This window comes from Trachinotus anak, unplaced genomic scaffold (assembly GCF_046630095.1).
Source record: "Trachinotus anak isolate AG129_WGS33_773 ecotype Australia unplaced genomic scaffold, CSIRO_AGI_Tana_v1 ptg000024l, whole genome shotgun sequence".
NCBI classification, from domain to species: Eukaryota; Metazoa; Chordata; class Actinopteri; order Carangiformes; family Carangidae; genus Trachinotus; species Trachinotus anak.
The window spans coordinates 3,653,701-3,667,675 of record NW_027273875.1 but is presented as its reverse complement, the minus strand read 5'-3'; the positions used below and the strand labels follow the sequence as shown (position 1 = coordinate 3,667,675).

The 13,975-nt window shown below is 40.4% G+C and overlaps 2 protein-coding genes across 2 annotated transcripts; one reads left to right on the top strand and one right to left on the bottom strand.

Annotated features, from left to right (window-relative positions):
• Positions 1-238: 238 nt before the first annotated feature.
• Positions 239-1,812, top strand: cdkn2aipnl (CDKN2A interacting protein N-terminal like). The gene is made up of 3 exons (XM_071460761.1): positions 239-491; positions 1,195-1,300; positions 1,407-1,812. The coding sequence occupies exons 1-3, from the start codon at positions 280-282 to the stop codon at positions 1,413-1,415; spliced, it is 327 nt and encodes a 108-aa protein (XP_071316862.1). The 5' UTR covers positions 239-279; the 3' UTR covers positions 1,416-1,812.
• A 664-nt stretch (positions 1,813-2,476) lies between these two features.
• On the bottom strand, positions 2,477-13,046 carry ube2b (ubiquitin-conjugating enzyme E2B (RAD6 homolog)). Its single transcript, XM_071460760.1, has 6 exons — positions 12,873-13,046; positions 8,733-8,813; positions 7,883-7,908; positions 5,896-5,985; positions 5,129-5,217; positions 2,477-4,445 (listed from the first exon to the last, which is right to left on the bottom strand). The coding sequence occupies exons 1-6, from the start codon at positions 12,914-12,916 to the stop codon at positions 4,317-4,319; spliced, it is 459 nt and encodes a 152-aa protein (XP_071316861.1). The 5' UTR covers positions 12,917-13,046; the 3' UTR covers positions 2,477-4,316.
• Positions 13,047-13,975: the final 929 nt, after the last annotated feature.

Genomic DNA, 13,975 nt, shown 5'->3' with positions numbered 1-13,975 from the left:
GCTATTTAAAGACATTTTGCTGACTATGCTTGTAATTTTACTTGAACAAGCTGTTGAATGCTGGTGTTTTATCTGTACTGCACCGTCAGGCCCAGGCCTCAGGCCCCTGAGCCCTGCGGGCTCCGTGCAGAGGCTCTTCCCCCTCAGTCGCAGCTCTCGCCTCCACCACCGTGTGGCGCTGTTAAAAAAAAAAGAAAAAGAAAAATGAAAACCCACTTTCAAAAACCCGCTTCGAAAACAGGAAGGTGCCTTTGTTGACTCGGACGGGAGCAGAGCAAGATGTCGGCCCTGGACGTGGAGGATTTTATTCAACAGAACCGAGCTCGGGCCGACCAGGTGGAGAAGTTTCGAGGTTACTGGGAGAGCGACAAACACTGGGAGGCCAGGAGAGAGTTCCTCCTGCGGAACATGAGCGACTACGACCTGCAGCAGCTGGACCAGCTGCTCTCTCTGTCCATGGTCTGGGCCAACAACGTCTTCCTCGGCTGTCGGTGCGTGAACATAACATGCTTTCATACCTGTCACTTTTTTTTTTTTTAAATAGTACAAATGCACTTTTTTTTTTTTTTTTTTTTTTTTTTTTTATCGGACAGGCCTTTTGTGTTGGTTCTTGTCCAGAGCTGAAGGATTTAAAGCCACTGCGGAGCTGCTGAAGCTCCTCAGTCCAGGATCAGGCCGGCGTCACATTAGATATGTTTACACAACCCGTCGGTTTGTCCTCACGATCGAAGCCCTTCCTCCTCCACAGGTCAAACATCTTGTTTGATTTTATGTCCGATGAGCCACAAAACTTGCATTGGTTCAAAAATGTTTAAAGGTGCGGAGTCTTCTTCGTCTCATGCTTTCAACACACGACGGGCTCACTACCGCCCCCTGAGTCCCCATGATCACATGCAGATAATAAGATCTGGGTTTTTCTTCAGAAAGAGTGATGATGATGATGATGATGATGATTGGCCCATATTTTAAATTCAAGACTCTGTGGCCATCATACCAGTGCATTAAGAGAGAATATTTCATCCTATTTGTTTTGTATTGTTTTAAGTGTTTTCTCCAGTCAACAGGCCAAAGACCAAACATCTTTTTCATCTCACTGTCATTGTGCACAACGCTACATCCTCTGGGAAATAAGTTGAACCACGGAGGTGAGTTCAGGATGCTGAATAACTGTGGGTCATTATGCACTGGTGGCAGGTACAGCACAGAGCTCCTGGAGAAAGTGAAGGAGATGGCCGAAGGCATCGTGGTGGAGGACGCACCGGTCTTCAAGACAAGAGATGAGATTATTAAGAAGCAGCAGGTGCGCCTGTGGACACACGCACACGTACACATTCACACGCTCGCTCTCGCAGATGTGTAGATGATTTAAAAAAAAAATCCTCATGTATTTCTCTCTTCTGTCACAGGGTCGGTGACCTTCTCCCCTGGTTGCTGGTTGGATCAAAACTGATGGGACTGTTATATACACACAGGCTGTGGAACCACATTTCTGTGTTTTTTTTTTTTAAACCATCCTACATTGTTTATGACGGATGTGATAAGAGTGTGGACATCTAAAATCTTTTGTCATAAGACACACAGACCGGGTTTTTAGAGTTTAATTGTGTAGAGACAGTGAGATGTTTTGGCAGTATGGTGGCTTCACTGCTCATCAATCTCTGTGCGATTTAAAAAAAAAAAAAAAAAAAAAAAATTTTAAAAGTGTATTCATTGTTTTTAGTGCTTTTTTTATATCAGTTCAGATGCAAGATGACACTGGATCTCATCCTCATGTCTCTCTCTGGAGAATAAAGGACTTGTGTTTTCTTCTCATGGGATCGTATTTTGTCTTTTTCTCCTGAGATTTCAGATATTCTGTGAGATCATAAACAATTTAGAGCATAACTTTTCTCCTGTCATTTCAAGATAATAGCAAATCAAATGAAAAGGCTGTGGAGTACTGGCTTCAAAAGAGGTAACATTTTTACAAATAAAACTGAGGGAAGCTGCACAGCCTGGCAGCTGTATATCAGCACACAGTGTCCACCTAACTGAACAAAATAAATCACCATTTTACAGTTACTGGCTGTTTGTTTTTGGGCTGAGGACAGTATGACCAATTCTGATGACAACTCATACTTTCATGAACAAAGCAAAGGAATAAAATGCATCATAGGTCATAGTGATTTCTGGATGTGAGCCTGAAGGAACGTGTAGTGTGAACCAGTGATGTGATGGTGACCTCCTGAAAGCAGGAAGACAGTCGTAGGGTCAGTTTTAACATTAAATCACACATGGATCTTAACAACCCATCAGTCAGTGTTGCCTGTTGCCATTTCCTCATTGCTTCGGCTTATTGTTTCTCACAGCATAGCACTATTGTGTGCATTACTGGAGTGAATGCTGCCGATGAACTAATGAAGGATGCATGTATTCATTAATGGAAGGGGAAATACTTTTTTTTAAAAGAAAAAAACAGAACAATCAAGAGCAAAACTTGTTTCAAAGTCTGAAAAATGTGTTTTATTATGTTTATACAGCATATTGTTATAAGTATACATTTCATTTTCTTGTTTAATTCACAAAATTTTTATAACATATCCCTTCTGCTCATTAGATGAAATAAGTCACGAACCACAATATGACCTTTACTGTCTCAGAAAAGAGGAACTCTGTTTTATGATGACTGTCTCCCATTGATTATTTAGCTGGAGTTGGGCAGGGTTAAGTCATGACTTTATACTTGAGTGGTCTTTTAATTGGGTATCACACACAAATAAAACATGAGACAAATGCAGGCATGAAAACTGTTGAAGCGGGGTTCGAACTGCAAGCGAGTGTGGTCTTCTCTGCAGCAATTTGCTCTGTCAATCCTCCGACTGCTCTCATTTAAAGCAAAAAATAAATAAATATATGCAATGACAGCACTGCTTTTATCCTCTGCTTGCTTGTTAATTTATATGTCAGCTGTGTCATTTTAAGAGAAGGATCTAAAAGCACTAACATCACTCGGGCGGACAAACGTCACCGGCAACAAAGCGTTCAGAAGTCATTTACTTTGCGTGGCGGGTGAAATAAGAAAACCATGTGGGCACAAGCGTAAGATGAGCTGTCAGGAAGAGGGAGCGGAGAGCAGCTCAACTCTAGTTTCTAAATGCAGTCCTGCATTTAATCCTCTGTTTTCTTAAATTATTAACTCTGATGACTAAAATAAAAATGATTATTATTAAAACAGGTGTATTATAGACAAGAAGAAGAAAAGGAGAACATGATGTAGAAGTACACACACAACACACACAATATTTTTATCAACTTCACACCGATTCTAATTGTCTTTAACCTTTGGTGATTTCTGCTTGCCATCTTGGTCATTCCATTAGCCATGAATGAACTATAATACACACAAGAACTGTTGAATTCCTCAGCTCATGGGATCCTATGCCCTACATACAAGACTGGCAGTCTGGCTCAGTTAGCTGAATGATGGAAAAATTAAATGTTGATCGAAATGAACACAGTATTTACTTATTTCAGCTGGGATTCCCACAGCTTTTTCAACTAACCCTGATCTCCACTGTGGGATCTGAAGTCCGCGTTTCCCCTGCCCCATCCTAATGCTAATATTTACTTTTGTATAACACTCCCTTTGGAACATCTATTATCTTCTACCTTGGAGACGCTGGAGAAGCTGGAAGCTGGCGAGCCACAGAGTCATGATTCATGAGTGCAAGGGAGACTTGGCGCTGTTGCTGCCTGTGACGTCTGTGAGCCCAAACCTACAGTGTCTTAAAATAACAGAGATATGCTGGAACAGGTTGGGCATTGTTCTTTGATATTACCAACTCTGAAAAGGCATTTTTGGGTTCTTTTCATGACTTTTAAAATATGCTGATTTGGTCATCAACCTGCCTTTTCCAAACATTCAGGTTGTGCACACCAGCGGACATTACAAAAAAATAAAATAAAATAAAAAAAAAAAACAATCTGTAAAACTCAAACACTAACAGTCCAACCAAATCCAACCAAACAACAAAGATATATTACAAATTCTGTTAGCAATAACTTATTTCACATCATGCAATAAAAAAAGTAAAATTAAGGACAAGAAACAAATACAAGATTGATTTCCATCCCTCGTTTTCCTCAAATGTATTGGCAAGCAAGTTAATGTCCATTCTGGTTCAGTTGTTCTCTGGATATTTTTTTTTTTTTGGGTGGCACTTGAGTTCTTCTGATATAGTTGCTGTTTTTTCTTCTTGATGAGGTAAAAAATGAGAGACTGAAGTACTGGGATAATGAAGAGAGGATGATGGAAGGGAAGGAAGGAGAGCGAGAGCTCAGACGTCAACCCAGCTCTGCTCCACGATGGCCGTCACCCTCTTCTCGTACTCCCTCTTGTTTTCCTGATAGAGCTGTGCGGCCTGACTGTTGGCCGGGCTGTTGGGGTTTGGCTCATCCAGCAACGACTGTGGAAAATAAGACGTGTGATCAATAATTCACTTGTCCTCAGCTTTAAAATACCAGGATAGATTCTCTGCATAGGGTGGCATATTGAAAATGTACTTGTATATAATGTAATGCATACAAAAAATATAATCTACATATACCTAATTTATGAGGAGATACAGATCTATGCATATACTACTTCACATTTAGTCTGATCTCTCATCCTTGATCTTTTTCCCTCCCTTTGGAACAGAAAACATAGATTGGATTGCACATGAATTTACACATGAAAGGGAATAATCAACTAAAAAAAGAAAACACATTTGATTTAATAATTTAGCATCAACTGAAGTAAGTCAAGATGTCTTTAGTGCAGAAAAAAAGATCCCATCTGAAATGTACACATCCAAATGTGGTCTGTGACTCTCATCTACCTCCTACTTGTTTAGTAACTCATCACATTTTGCGCTACAAATCTGAAGGAAGGATTTGTGCAGTATGTTAGGTTTGATCAGTGATTGAATTACTGGAAAATATATTTCATAATGTGTTCACATAAGGACTTGAGATGCATCAAATAACAGACAATATCCCATGTGTGCAAATGCAACTGAGGCAAATACAGTACAGGTAAAACATCAGTTACAGATGCCAGATGAACCATGTTATTGTGCTTTGTGTAAAGGCAGTCAAACCAACCGACCTGGATGGAGGTGAGTATGGACGACACATCATACGTGGGGCTCCAGCGATTCTGGAGGATGTCTAAACATATACTGCCGTCTGCGTAAACTGGAAAATACAGCACATTCAAGCTTCAGACCACAGAGACATCACAGGTTATGTCTGTGCCTCAGATAAATATCTTAACATTTGGTAAAGACCGAATGTATAACACGTCATCAAACAGATGGTGAAGACGAATCCCACAGACTGTTGTCATTTCTCCAGCTAGAAGTATACTCCAAATGATAGACAAATGTGCTGTGTTCGGAGGATTACAGCTCTGTGGAAAAGAAACACTGCAAGTCCCAGTGAATAAAAGGTGCTTGTGATCTGGTGGAATCAGCAAATACAATAAACATATATTTTTGGTTGCAAATCAGTCATTTTACATCCCCCACCCAACCCCCTCCACAGACATGCACACAAAATTTGGTTCATTTGGTGTACACAGCTAGCCCGATGTGACCTACTAAATTTTTTCATTATGGACTGGAAGGGAGATGAATGGGAGGAAACTGCATGAATGAGGAGGAAAGGAGTAACTTCATGGCTTGAGATAAAGGAGGCACAAACTGTGCTGCATCCAAAGTTCAAGCATCATGTACGTCATACACAAATAACTGTAAACTGTAGAGTTGGTTATAAATAAAGCAAGTCCAGACATTTTGTTCTATTTACAAAGGCATGGTTTAAGTCAGTGAATGTGCGCAAGTATGAGTGTGTTTGAGCAGCTGTGCCACTTACCATTTGGGTGAAACATTCTGGAGACAAACCGAACCGTGGGAGGCTTGTTTGGGTACTCCTCTGAAAACTCTATCAGAAGCTTAAAGGTTCCTGCAGAGACATAAAGGGGGGAGGAAGAAGGTGAGAGGCAGAGAGAATGGAAACACAGAGGGAGAGAGTGTGTTGAGGGGTCCACACGAGTAATTTGTGAGGAGAATGCAGGTGTGATGGATCGAGGAGGTCAAACAAAGTGAGAGAAACAATTATGTTACTAAAAATACCACCAGCTCGACTAGAAAGAGAAACCGATCCCTCACTGAGGTACAGATGTCAACTGCAGGCTAAAAAGGAAAATAAAGGAGGGAGGTGGCTAACAAGAGAAAACTAAACTCTGAGTCAGCACTTCTCATGTCTGACCTCAGTCATAATTACGGGCAGAAAAAGTGGGAGTATGTACATAGATGTGTGTGTCTCTTGTATTGCATGTGTTTTACTGAAAAACTGCAAAACTTTGTGACCACCTGAACACATCTAATGAGTGTTAAGCTACTCAATAAGCAGTGCTGATGTCAGTAATTTCTTCAAAGAAATCAGTGAACATTAATTAATAATTAATTAATTAATAATTGGCAGATTGATACAGATCAGTGCTAATAACAGGAGTTGACCCATACACAGTAAGAAAATCTTCAACTGTAAGTACATGTAATATCATACAACAGAAAATGAAATAACCCAACAGCTATCCCTGTCAATTTGTGTTCTACATTGCTTAGCTAAACATCACTCCTATTTCAATTTTGCGTCAAATTTCTTGAACATACTGGTGCCATAGTTATGTAAAACCTTGTGACACATTTTTCGTGAAAAACTTTGTTGTGCTTATTCAGTCGAATGAGCGTTTCAAAATGAATTCAATGATTAGAAAAAGGTAAAGAGCAGACCTGCAGGTTTAATTTGAGAGCATTAGATTGTTTATTAATATAATTTATCAGCTTTTGTGATTATATGCTGTAAGAATGTTATTGTTATAGAAATTTCTGTTGTTCCAGGTAGTAATTCTGAGTAGGCTCTGATTAAAAATCATAAATACATTTCATTGCATTTCATGTGGCACATCCCACCAACACAACCCTTTGAAATTTAACACATGACTGATTCCTGTCTGAAACGTCCATGGAATTTTTATATTATTTTATATGAACTTTGCGTATTTGCCATATTATAATCCATAAAAATGTGCCTATTTGTAGTTGCGTTCTGACTGGTTAGTTTATACAAATAAACCAATCAGAACATGGCTGGAAAACAATAAATTAAAATAAGGCTACCGGCAAACCAACCAGAATAAGACTACAAACCAACCAATCAGAACGAGCCTACCAAACAACTGATCAGAGAAAGGCTACAAATCAACCGGAAAACAAAATCAATCAGAATAAGGTTATAAACCCTCACTGTGACCTTGACCTTTGACCTTTAACCAACAAAATCTGATTTGTTCATTCTTGAGTCCAAGTAAATTTGTAGAAATTCCCTCAAGGTGTAACTGAGATATTCACAAGGCCAAAACCGTGTTTTGTGAGGTCACCGGGACCTTTGACCACCAAATCTAATCAGTTCATCCTTGAGGCCAAGTGAACGTTTGTGCCAAATTTGAAGAAATTCCCTCACAGCGTTACTGAGATACCATGTTCACGAGAATGGGATGGGCTGAAATAATAATGCCTCTGGCCCTGGCTGCCTCCGGCCTTGAGGCGTAATAATTTGATCTCTATAGTACTTTTCTGAAAAATTCTATTTATAGGTGCAGGATGTTTTTGAGTGTGTGATTTTGCGCTCAGTCATATTGATTGCTTGGGTGTGTAATCCACCATCACCCTCAGACTTAGATTGTTTTTATAACACACTGCCCAGATAGCTGTAACACATGGGTTGAATAATACAACTCTACAATAAGAACGGAGCAGGAGACAGTTAAATCAAATCCAGATCTTGAATAACTTACCATCTTCAAATGGTGTTCCCACAGGCCTGCAGACAGAGAAATAAAAGAGAGAGAAATAAAATAATTTCCAAAAATCCCCACTGCTACCAATAAGGCTTTGGCTTGTAGAAAACATAACCATTACCATTTATACTTGCATGAGCATGCTCTACACATGAAACCTGAGTCTTTATTTACTCAGCCCCTCACATTCACAGTCTGTGTGAAGGGGCCAATTAAAACAGCTGACTTCACCTTTTACATTTCTAACAGCTTCCACTTTGAATTTAATTTAGGTGAGGAACTATTGACAAGTCTATTTTTAATTCCAAACCTGTGTGTTATTCCCTGGTTTGTTTTTGTTATACCTTGTTGCTTTCTGCTGAGTTTTGAAATTATTTTCAGCAATCCAATTTACTTGTGTTCTTGATGTTTTATTACTTCTTGCATCCCCTTTGAATTTCATACCACTGGTACTTCTCAGTTTAATAAAAGCATGTCCCTTCTTGCTTTTTCATGATTCATTCCCCTTTCAAATGCACTTTAAATTGGACATGTCTGTGAAAACTAACTCTTTTGGTTTGGTATTATCTAATCTTCCTTCCTTCCTTCCTTCCTTTTCTCATCAACTCTACCCTCAACAGTGTCTCTCAGCCCGCTCTTCCATCAAACACCCACTGTGTCTCTACATGCTGATTTTCCAGACTGCTCTGTGCCACAATCGGGGCTGTAATCAGAAGTATTTTTGAAATGTGGGAGAACGTGGCGACTGAAAATGCAACAGGGTGGGTTTGAGGGGGAACCTGTGCATCACAATCACAGCGGCACAGTAGAGACAGCAGGGCGGAGTTGGATTTAGAGCATGACTCACCCAAAAATAACAGCGTTCCAAAGCATGATGTTGTTCTCTGATGGTGCTCCGCTCACGCCGGTGGGAGGATCTTCTTGAAGTCTGGGTAAAGACGGAGAGAAAGAGACATGGTAGGAGAAACACAGAGGGAGACATGAAAAGACAGACAGCAAGAAAGGAGAAAGCAGGAAGACAGAAAAGAAGAAATACAAAAAGGAAAGAAATAGATGAAGAAAAAAACAAATGGGAGAGGAAGAGACAAAAAGGAGGGAGGGGAAAAAGAAAGACCAGGATGGGAGAGAGCGTGAGGGTTTTAATTAGCACCTTGACTGCAAGATAATTATCAGTCAAAACACAAACTGCTGTATCAACATGACTTCAGTAGACAGTCAGGCTTGCAGGATCAGGTGCACAGTGTCCATCCTGCTTTTTACATGTCAGTTAACATACGCTACACCATTAACACTCCTCTGAAGCACCGCTGTACCATCAAAGTCCTGTACTGCTGGTGGTGCTACGCTTTAGCCAGTGAGTCGACCTTTGGGACAGACAGTACAGTGTCTCCCCTTTCCCCAGGAAAAACAAACCGGTGATGATGTGTTTTTATATTTGAAGCAGCAGCAGCAACACTGGTCTGACAAAATCACCATCCACATAAGTTAAAGGCAATGGTTGTGATTTCAGCTATATTTACCAGAGAGACCGTTAGAAGGGACAGAATAGAATCTTATGTTTGTCTGTCAGACAGCGCAGTCTCTGTCCGGGTAACAAACTGCTGCTCTGCCATTCACTGAAGAGAGCAGACACAGAGAGAAGTGTGCCACTCATTCATGGGGCAGTGTTGACAACTTTCTTCTGCAACAAGAAGGTTTGTTCAAAAAAGTCGCTAGATTTGTCACTAGGGGTTTTTTGAAGAAAATAAAAAGTCACTAAAGGGGTCTCAAAATGAGGACTGTAGTGGATCTGCTGTATGCACCCAGTGATGATGTGTGTGAAATGTTTGCATCAAATCATTTTGACAGAGCAACAGCCAATGAGCAACAGGACACTCGACTGACCAGTGGTGTAACTTCATCACAAACTCGACACTCACATTCAGGGATGTAGCTCTGGACTGTGACTAGTTCAGCCAAAAAGAAATGTCAACTACAGAAACAACAATATGTCAACTACAGAAAGTCCAACTCCAACAACATGAAATCCAAAGAAATCCAAGCGACAGAAAACTAGTCTACAACTGTTTTGATAATTGCTTACTTACGTAATTGGTGACATAATTTATCATGTTAACAATGTAGACGTGTTGGTTTTACTAATGTGAGGATTAGAAAGGGCTGCAACTAATAATCATGATGTGTCTAAGGTCTAAGTCTCCAAATGACCTGTTTTGAATGACCAACAGTCCAGAAAACCCAAATTTTAGAAAAAAGCATTTAAAAAAAAAAAAAAAGGGAAAAAAAAAGGGCAAAACCTCATAAATTCAGCACCTGGAACCAGCTGATTACCAAAATTGTTGGTAAGAATTTTCTGTCTACTTAAAAGTTAAATACTTGTTAGGTTTTCCATTTTCTAAAAATAGACAATATAGAAACATGGCATTGGTATTTATATTTATTTTCTGACATTTTACAGCCAAAGTGATTCATCACATATCCCAAAATAATAAGAGATGGATTAAAGATTAATGTAATTCATCATTAGCTTCAGCTTCGAAGAAAACCGCCCAGGTCTGTTTAACTGACAAGTGATCTGTGTAAAGTGCAGAGCAAAAACGCCACAGCAACAACTGCCTAGCAACAAAGATGTCAACAAATCAAAACACACAAATGTTGCAGGTCAACATTTTAAATTAAGTTTCCGACAACACTCACTGGTTTGTTAAACCATTGATAAGTGCGGGCTATAAAGCAGGTTTCTAGTGGATTGAACCCACACTACAAATTAAGTGTGGGCAGTGTGCAGGAGACTTCTATTTACTCTAACCTGTAACTCAGGCCACATTATTGTGTCATTAAAGGTCTTGGTTCAGATCACCAACACATGTAGGCCAAGTCCGGAATCACCACAGACTATTTAGGCCTGCAATACGACGCCTAGTATAAAAGCTGGTTTAATAAGAGCTTACAGCTATAAAACAAGGTAGGCTGATTTGTGTGTCTGTGTGCAAGTGTAGATCCATGTCTAAGTCCCGAGCTGCAGACCGACCCACTGCAATTAACCTCATTTACCGTAATCTGCCTGAGCTCTCTGCTGGTAGATTGATGCACCATTCAACTTCCCTCCTAGAAAGACTGAGAGATACTTCATTTTACTTGGAAACAAGGGGTTACTGACCAGTCTGCAGACAGCAGGTTAGGAGTAGCAGTGGGGAGCAGTCCTGAGGGTTAGGGGGAGACGTGTGACGGTTTTGTATGAATCGTCAAAAAAATACTATTTTGATATTTTTGTTTAACCCTGTAAGTCTTATATAAAACAAAACAAACAAACAAAAGAAAATATATCTTGCAGTCAATTCAGTAACTGATGCACATACACAACTTGTCTGACTAAGGTCTGCCAAAAATGGTCTAGTTTAGTGAGATTAAACAACCCAAGGCAGACAAGGGCACAAACTACTGTAAACTATTTTAAAGCTGAATCCTCACTTAACAAGGCTGAATACATAAAAAGTGAAGGTACGAAACTGTGAGGTGATGGTTGCTGGTTTCACAACGTCAAATCACTTCTAAAAATATATTTGGAGAAGAAACGAAAGTCATGCTTTACTGCTGAACATATTATTTACCAAAAAAGGACCACAGTTTTAGAACAGTTCATACAACAGTTCAACAGCAGAGTGTCATTTCAAGTCCAAAGTACTGAGCCAAAACATCACACTAATGTGTTGCTGTTCAATCAGTGACATAGCTCAGTTTCAAGACACATATTGTGCAAATAATTTGACTTACAGATCAACCAAGGCAGGTTAGGCAATATCACGCAGGGCTGAGCTCAATCAGCCAGCCCCGGTGTGGACACAGCAGGCTGATCCAAGAATGTGCTATTGTGTTTTCCTTGCCTCAGTGTGTTACTCTTTACCACCTGGGGACTGGCACAGCAGAGTAGAGTTACAGTGACACCTTATCCCCCCTGCTTCAACGGCTGTTCTTAGTGGAATAGCTTAGCATCTTTTTTTCCACTGACAGGTGTGTGTGAATAACACACAAACACACACACACACACACACACACACACACACACACACACCTACTGTGGGGTGCCATATGGAGCAGGGCAACAGATTGAGGATCGCAGGTATTACAAGCAGCCCCTTGCCAGGTGCGATTCTCCCCAGAGGCCCAAACATGTTTCTCTTGTCTTCACAGCATGAGTCTGACATTATCGTTTACATGAGAATGAATGTATGGACTGTTTACCTACACTTATACTTTATTTTGCCACCTCGGCAGGCACATATCTAGCCATCCTGAGCATTAAGACCGAGCGCCCCAGGACCACACACTCCGAGTTGTGCAACACCTGCAAGCCACGTTGTTGCCAAGGGGGATTGAGACCAATATGTCAGCTGGCTGGTAGAATCATGTTGCCACCTTTAAACCAGCAAAATTAAAACCCGCCGCTTTGCAGACTGCGCTGACTGATTTAAAATAAACCCTGTCACATTTACCATCTGATCGTGGCCAGTTCAGCCAAGACAAAGGGTTCGCTGAACTGTCCACAAGTCTTTTGTCCAGTTAGATTTCAGCCACCTCAGGTAACCTCAGCTGAAACTGCACATACCCCCCCCCCCCCCCCACACACACACACAAAAAACAAACATACAAACTGTATGCACAGGTAAAATAAAAAAATAAAAAACAAAGACTAATGTTATCCCCTGGGTATGAAACACCGCATAAAGCCAAACTGCCTTCTTCAGATATCGTCAAATAACACTCTAAGTATCGTATAGTGCCTTTGTCAGTCCCATAGACGGCAGATATCGGGACAAACCATGTAAATTAACAAGTTTATGTCACAGTAATCCCAGCCTAGCTTTTTATACATTATTCTTTACACACCAGCAGTTAACGCTAAGCTAAGCTAGCTACCGACAGCTCCATCGGCTAACGCTGCTAGCTCCACTCAAACACAAGAAATGACTGCCAGAAATCGCGGTACCTTTTAAAATCTCTCATAAGCCGTCTCCTTGCCGGGGTCGACATTATTCAAAATGTGTTTTAAAAAACCAGGACCATAAACCGAATACGACCCGAAACCAAACACGGTGTTTCTTCCGCTTGTAGCCCTTTTCTTCTTCTCCCAAAACAACTGGCTAGCTAGCTATTTATGGTGACGTAGGTTGCTTACAGAGCTGGCCAACAGAGGTACAGCCCCTTTTATGTCAGAAAGGATGGTGATGGAAAAATGTCAATTATAACGCTTCCCCAACGAAAGCCAACTATGTTTCTGATGATTTAAGATATAGGATACATTTAAATTGTTTTATCCAGGACCTCCAATGACATCAAGTCTAGAAATTGTGCAGTCTCAATAACATTTTTGAACTCTAAACCCCCATTGTGTGACATCTAACATAAAGACAACAGCACATTGTTGCAAATTCAGAAAAGAAATTAGAGTGTTTCTGAGATACTCCTATCAAGGTTTTTTTTCTTTTTAATTATCGCAGCAAGTATCATTGTAAAATCCCTGCATCATATCTCGTGATGCTTAATGGTAGGTTACACCTTTGCATCCATTATAGCAATGGAAGGATTTAGAGACAAAGGTGCCCCTGGACTGTAGGCTGCTCGTTGAAAATCACACTATTTTATTAATGCTGGAGATGGTGTTAGAGGCTAGAGTCTGAACCCTTCCCACTACCTTCCTTCCACAGCAAGTCCGCATATTACGAGACACTGCATAGAATATTATAAGAAACCATCAAAGGAAACCTATGATGCAGTCAATATTTTCTCACTGCAGAGCTTCTCTGCTGCCAAGCAGGTACAATTTAATATCAGAACATGCAAGATACATACTCAGTATAGGCAGACTCAGATCAGGGTCAGGAGCAAAAAAAATGTGAAAAAGACATCCCTACTGTTTTCCTGAAAAATGTTAATAGCTGTGATTTCAAACAGAGGCACTGGGCTAGGGGCTGCGTGACCATTTGGTCCCCTAGGCCCATACCCTTACATCCGTGCCTGTGCTATCACCAATATTTGTAGTTTCTATAGTGGCATATATAGTGCCTGTGGTACTCGATATTGAGTTTTGCC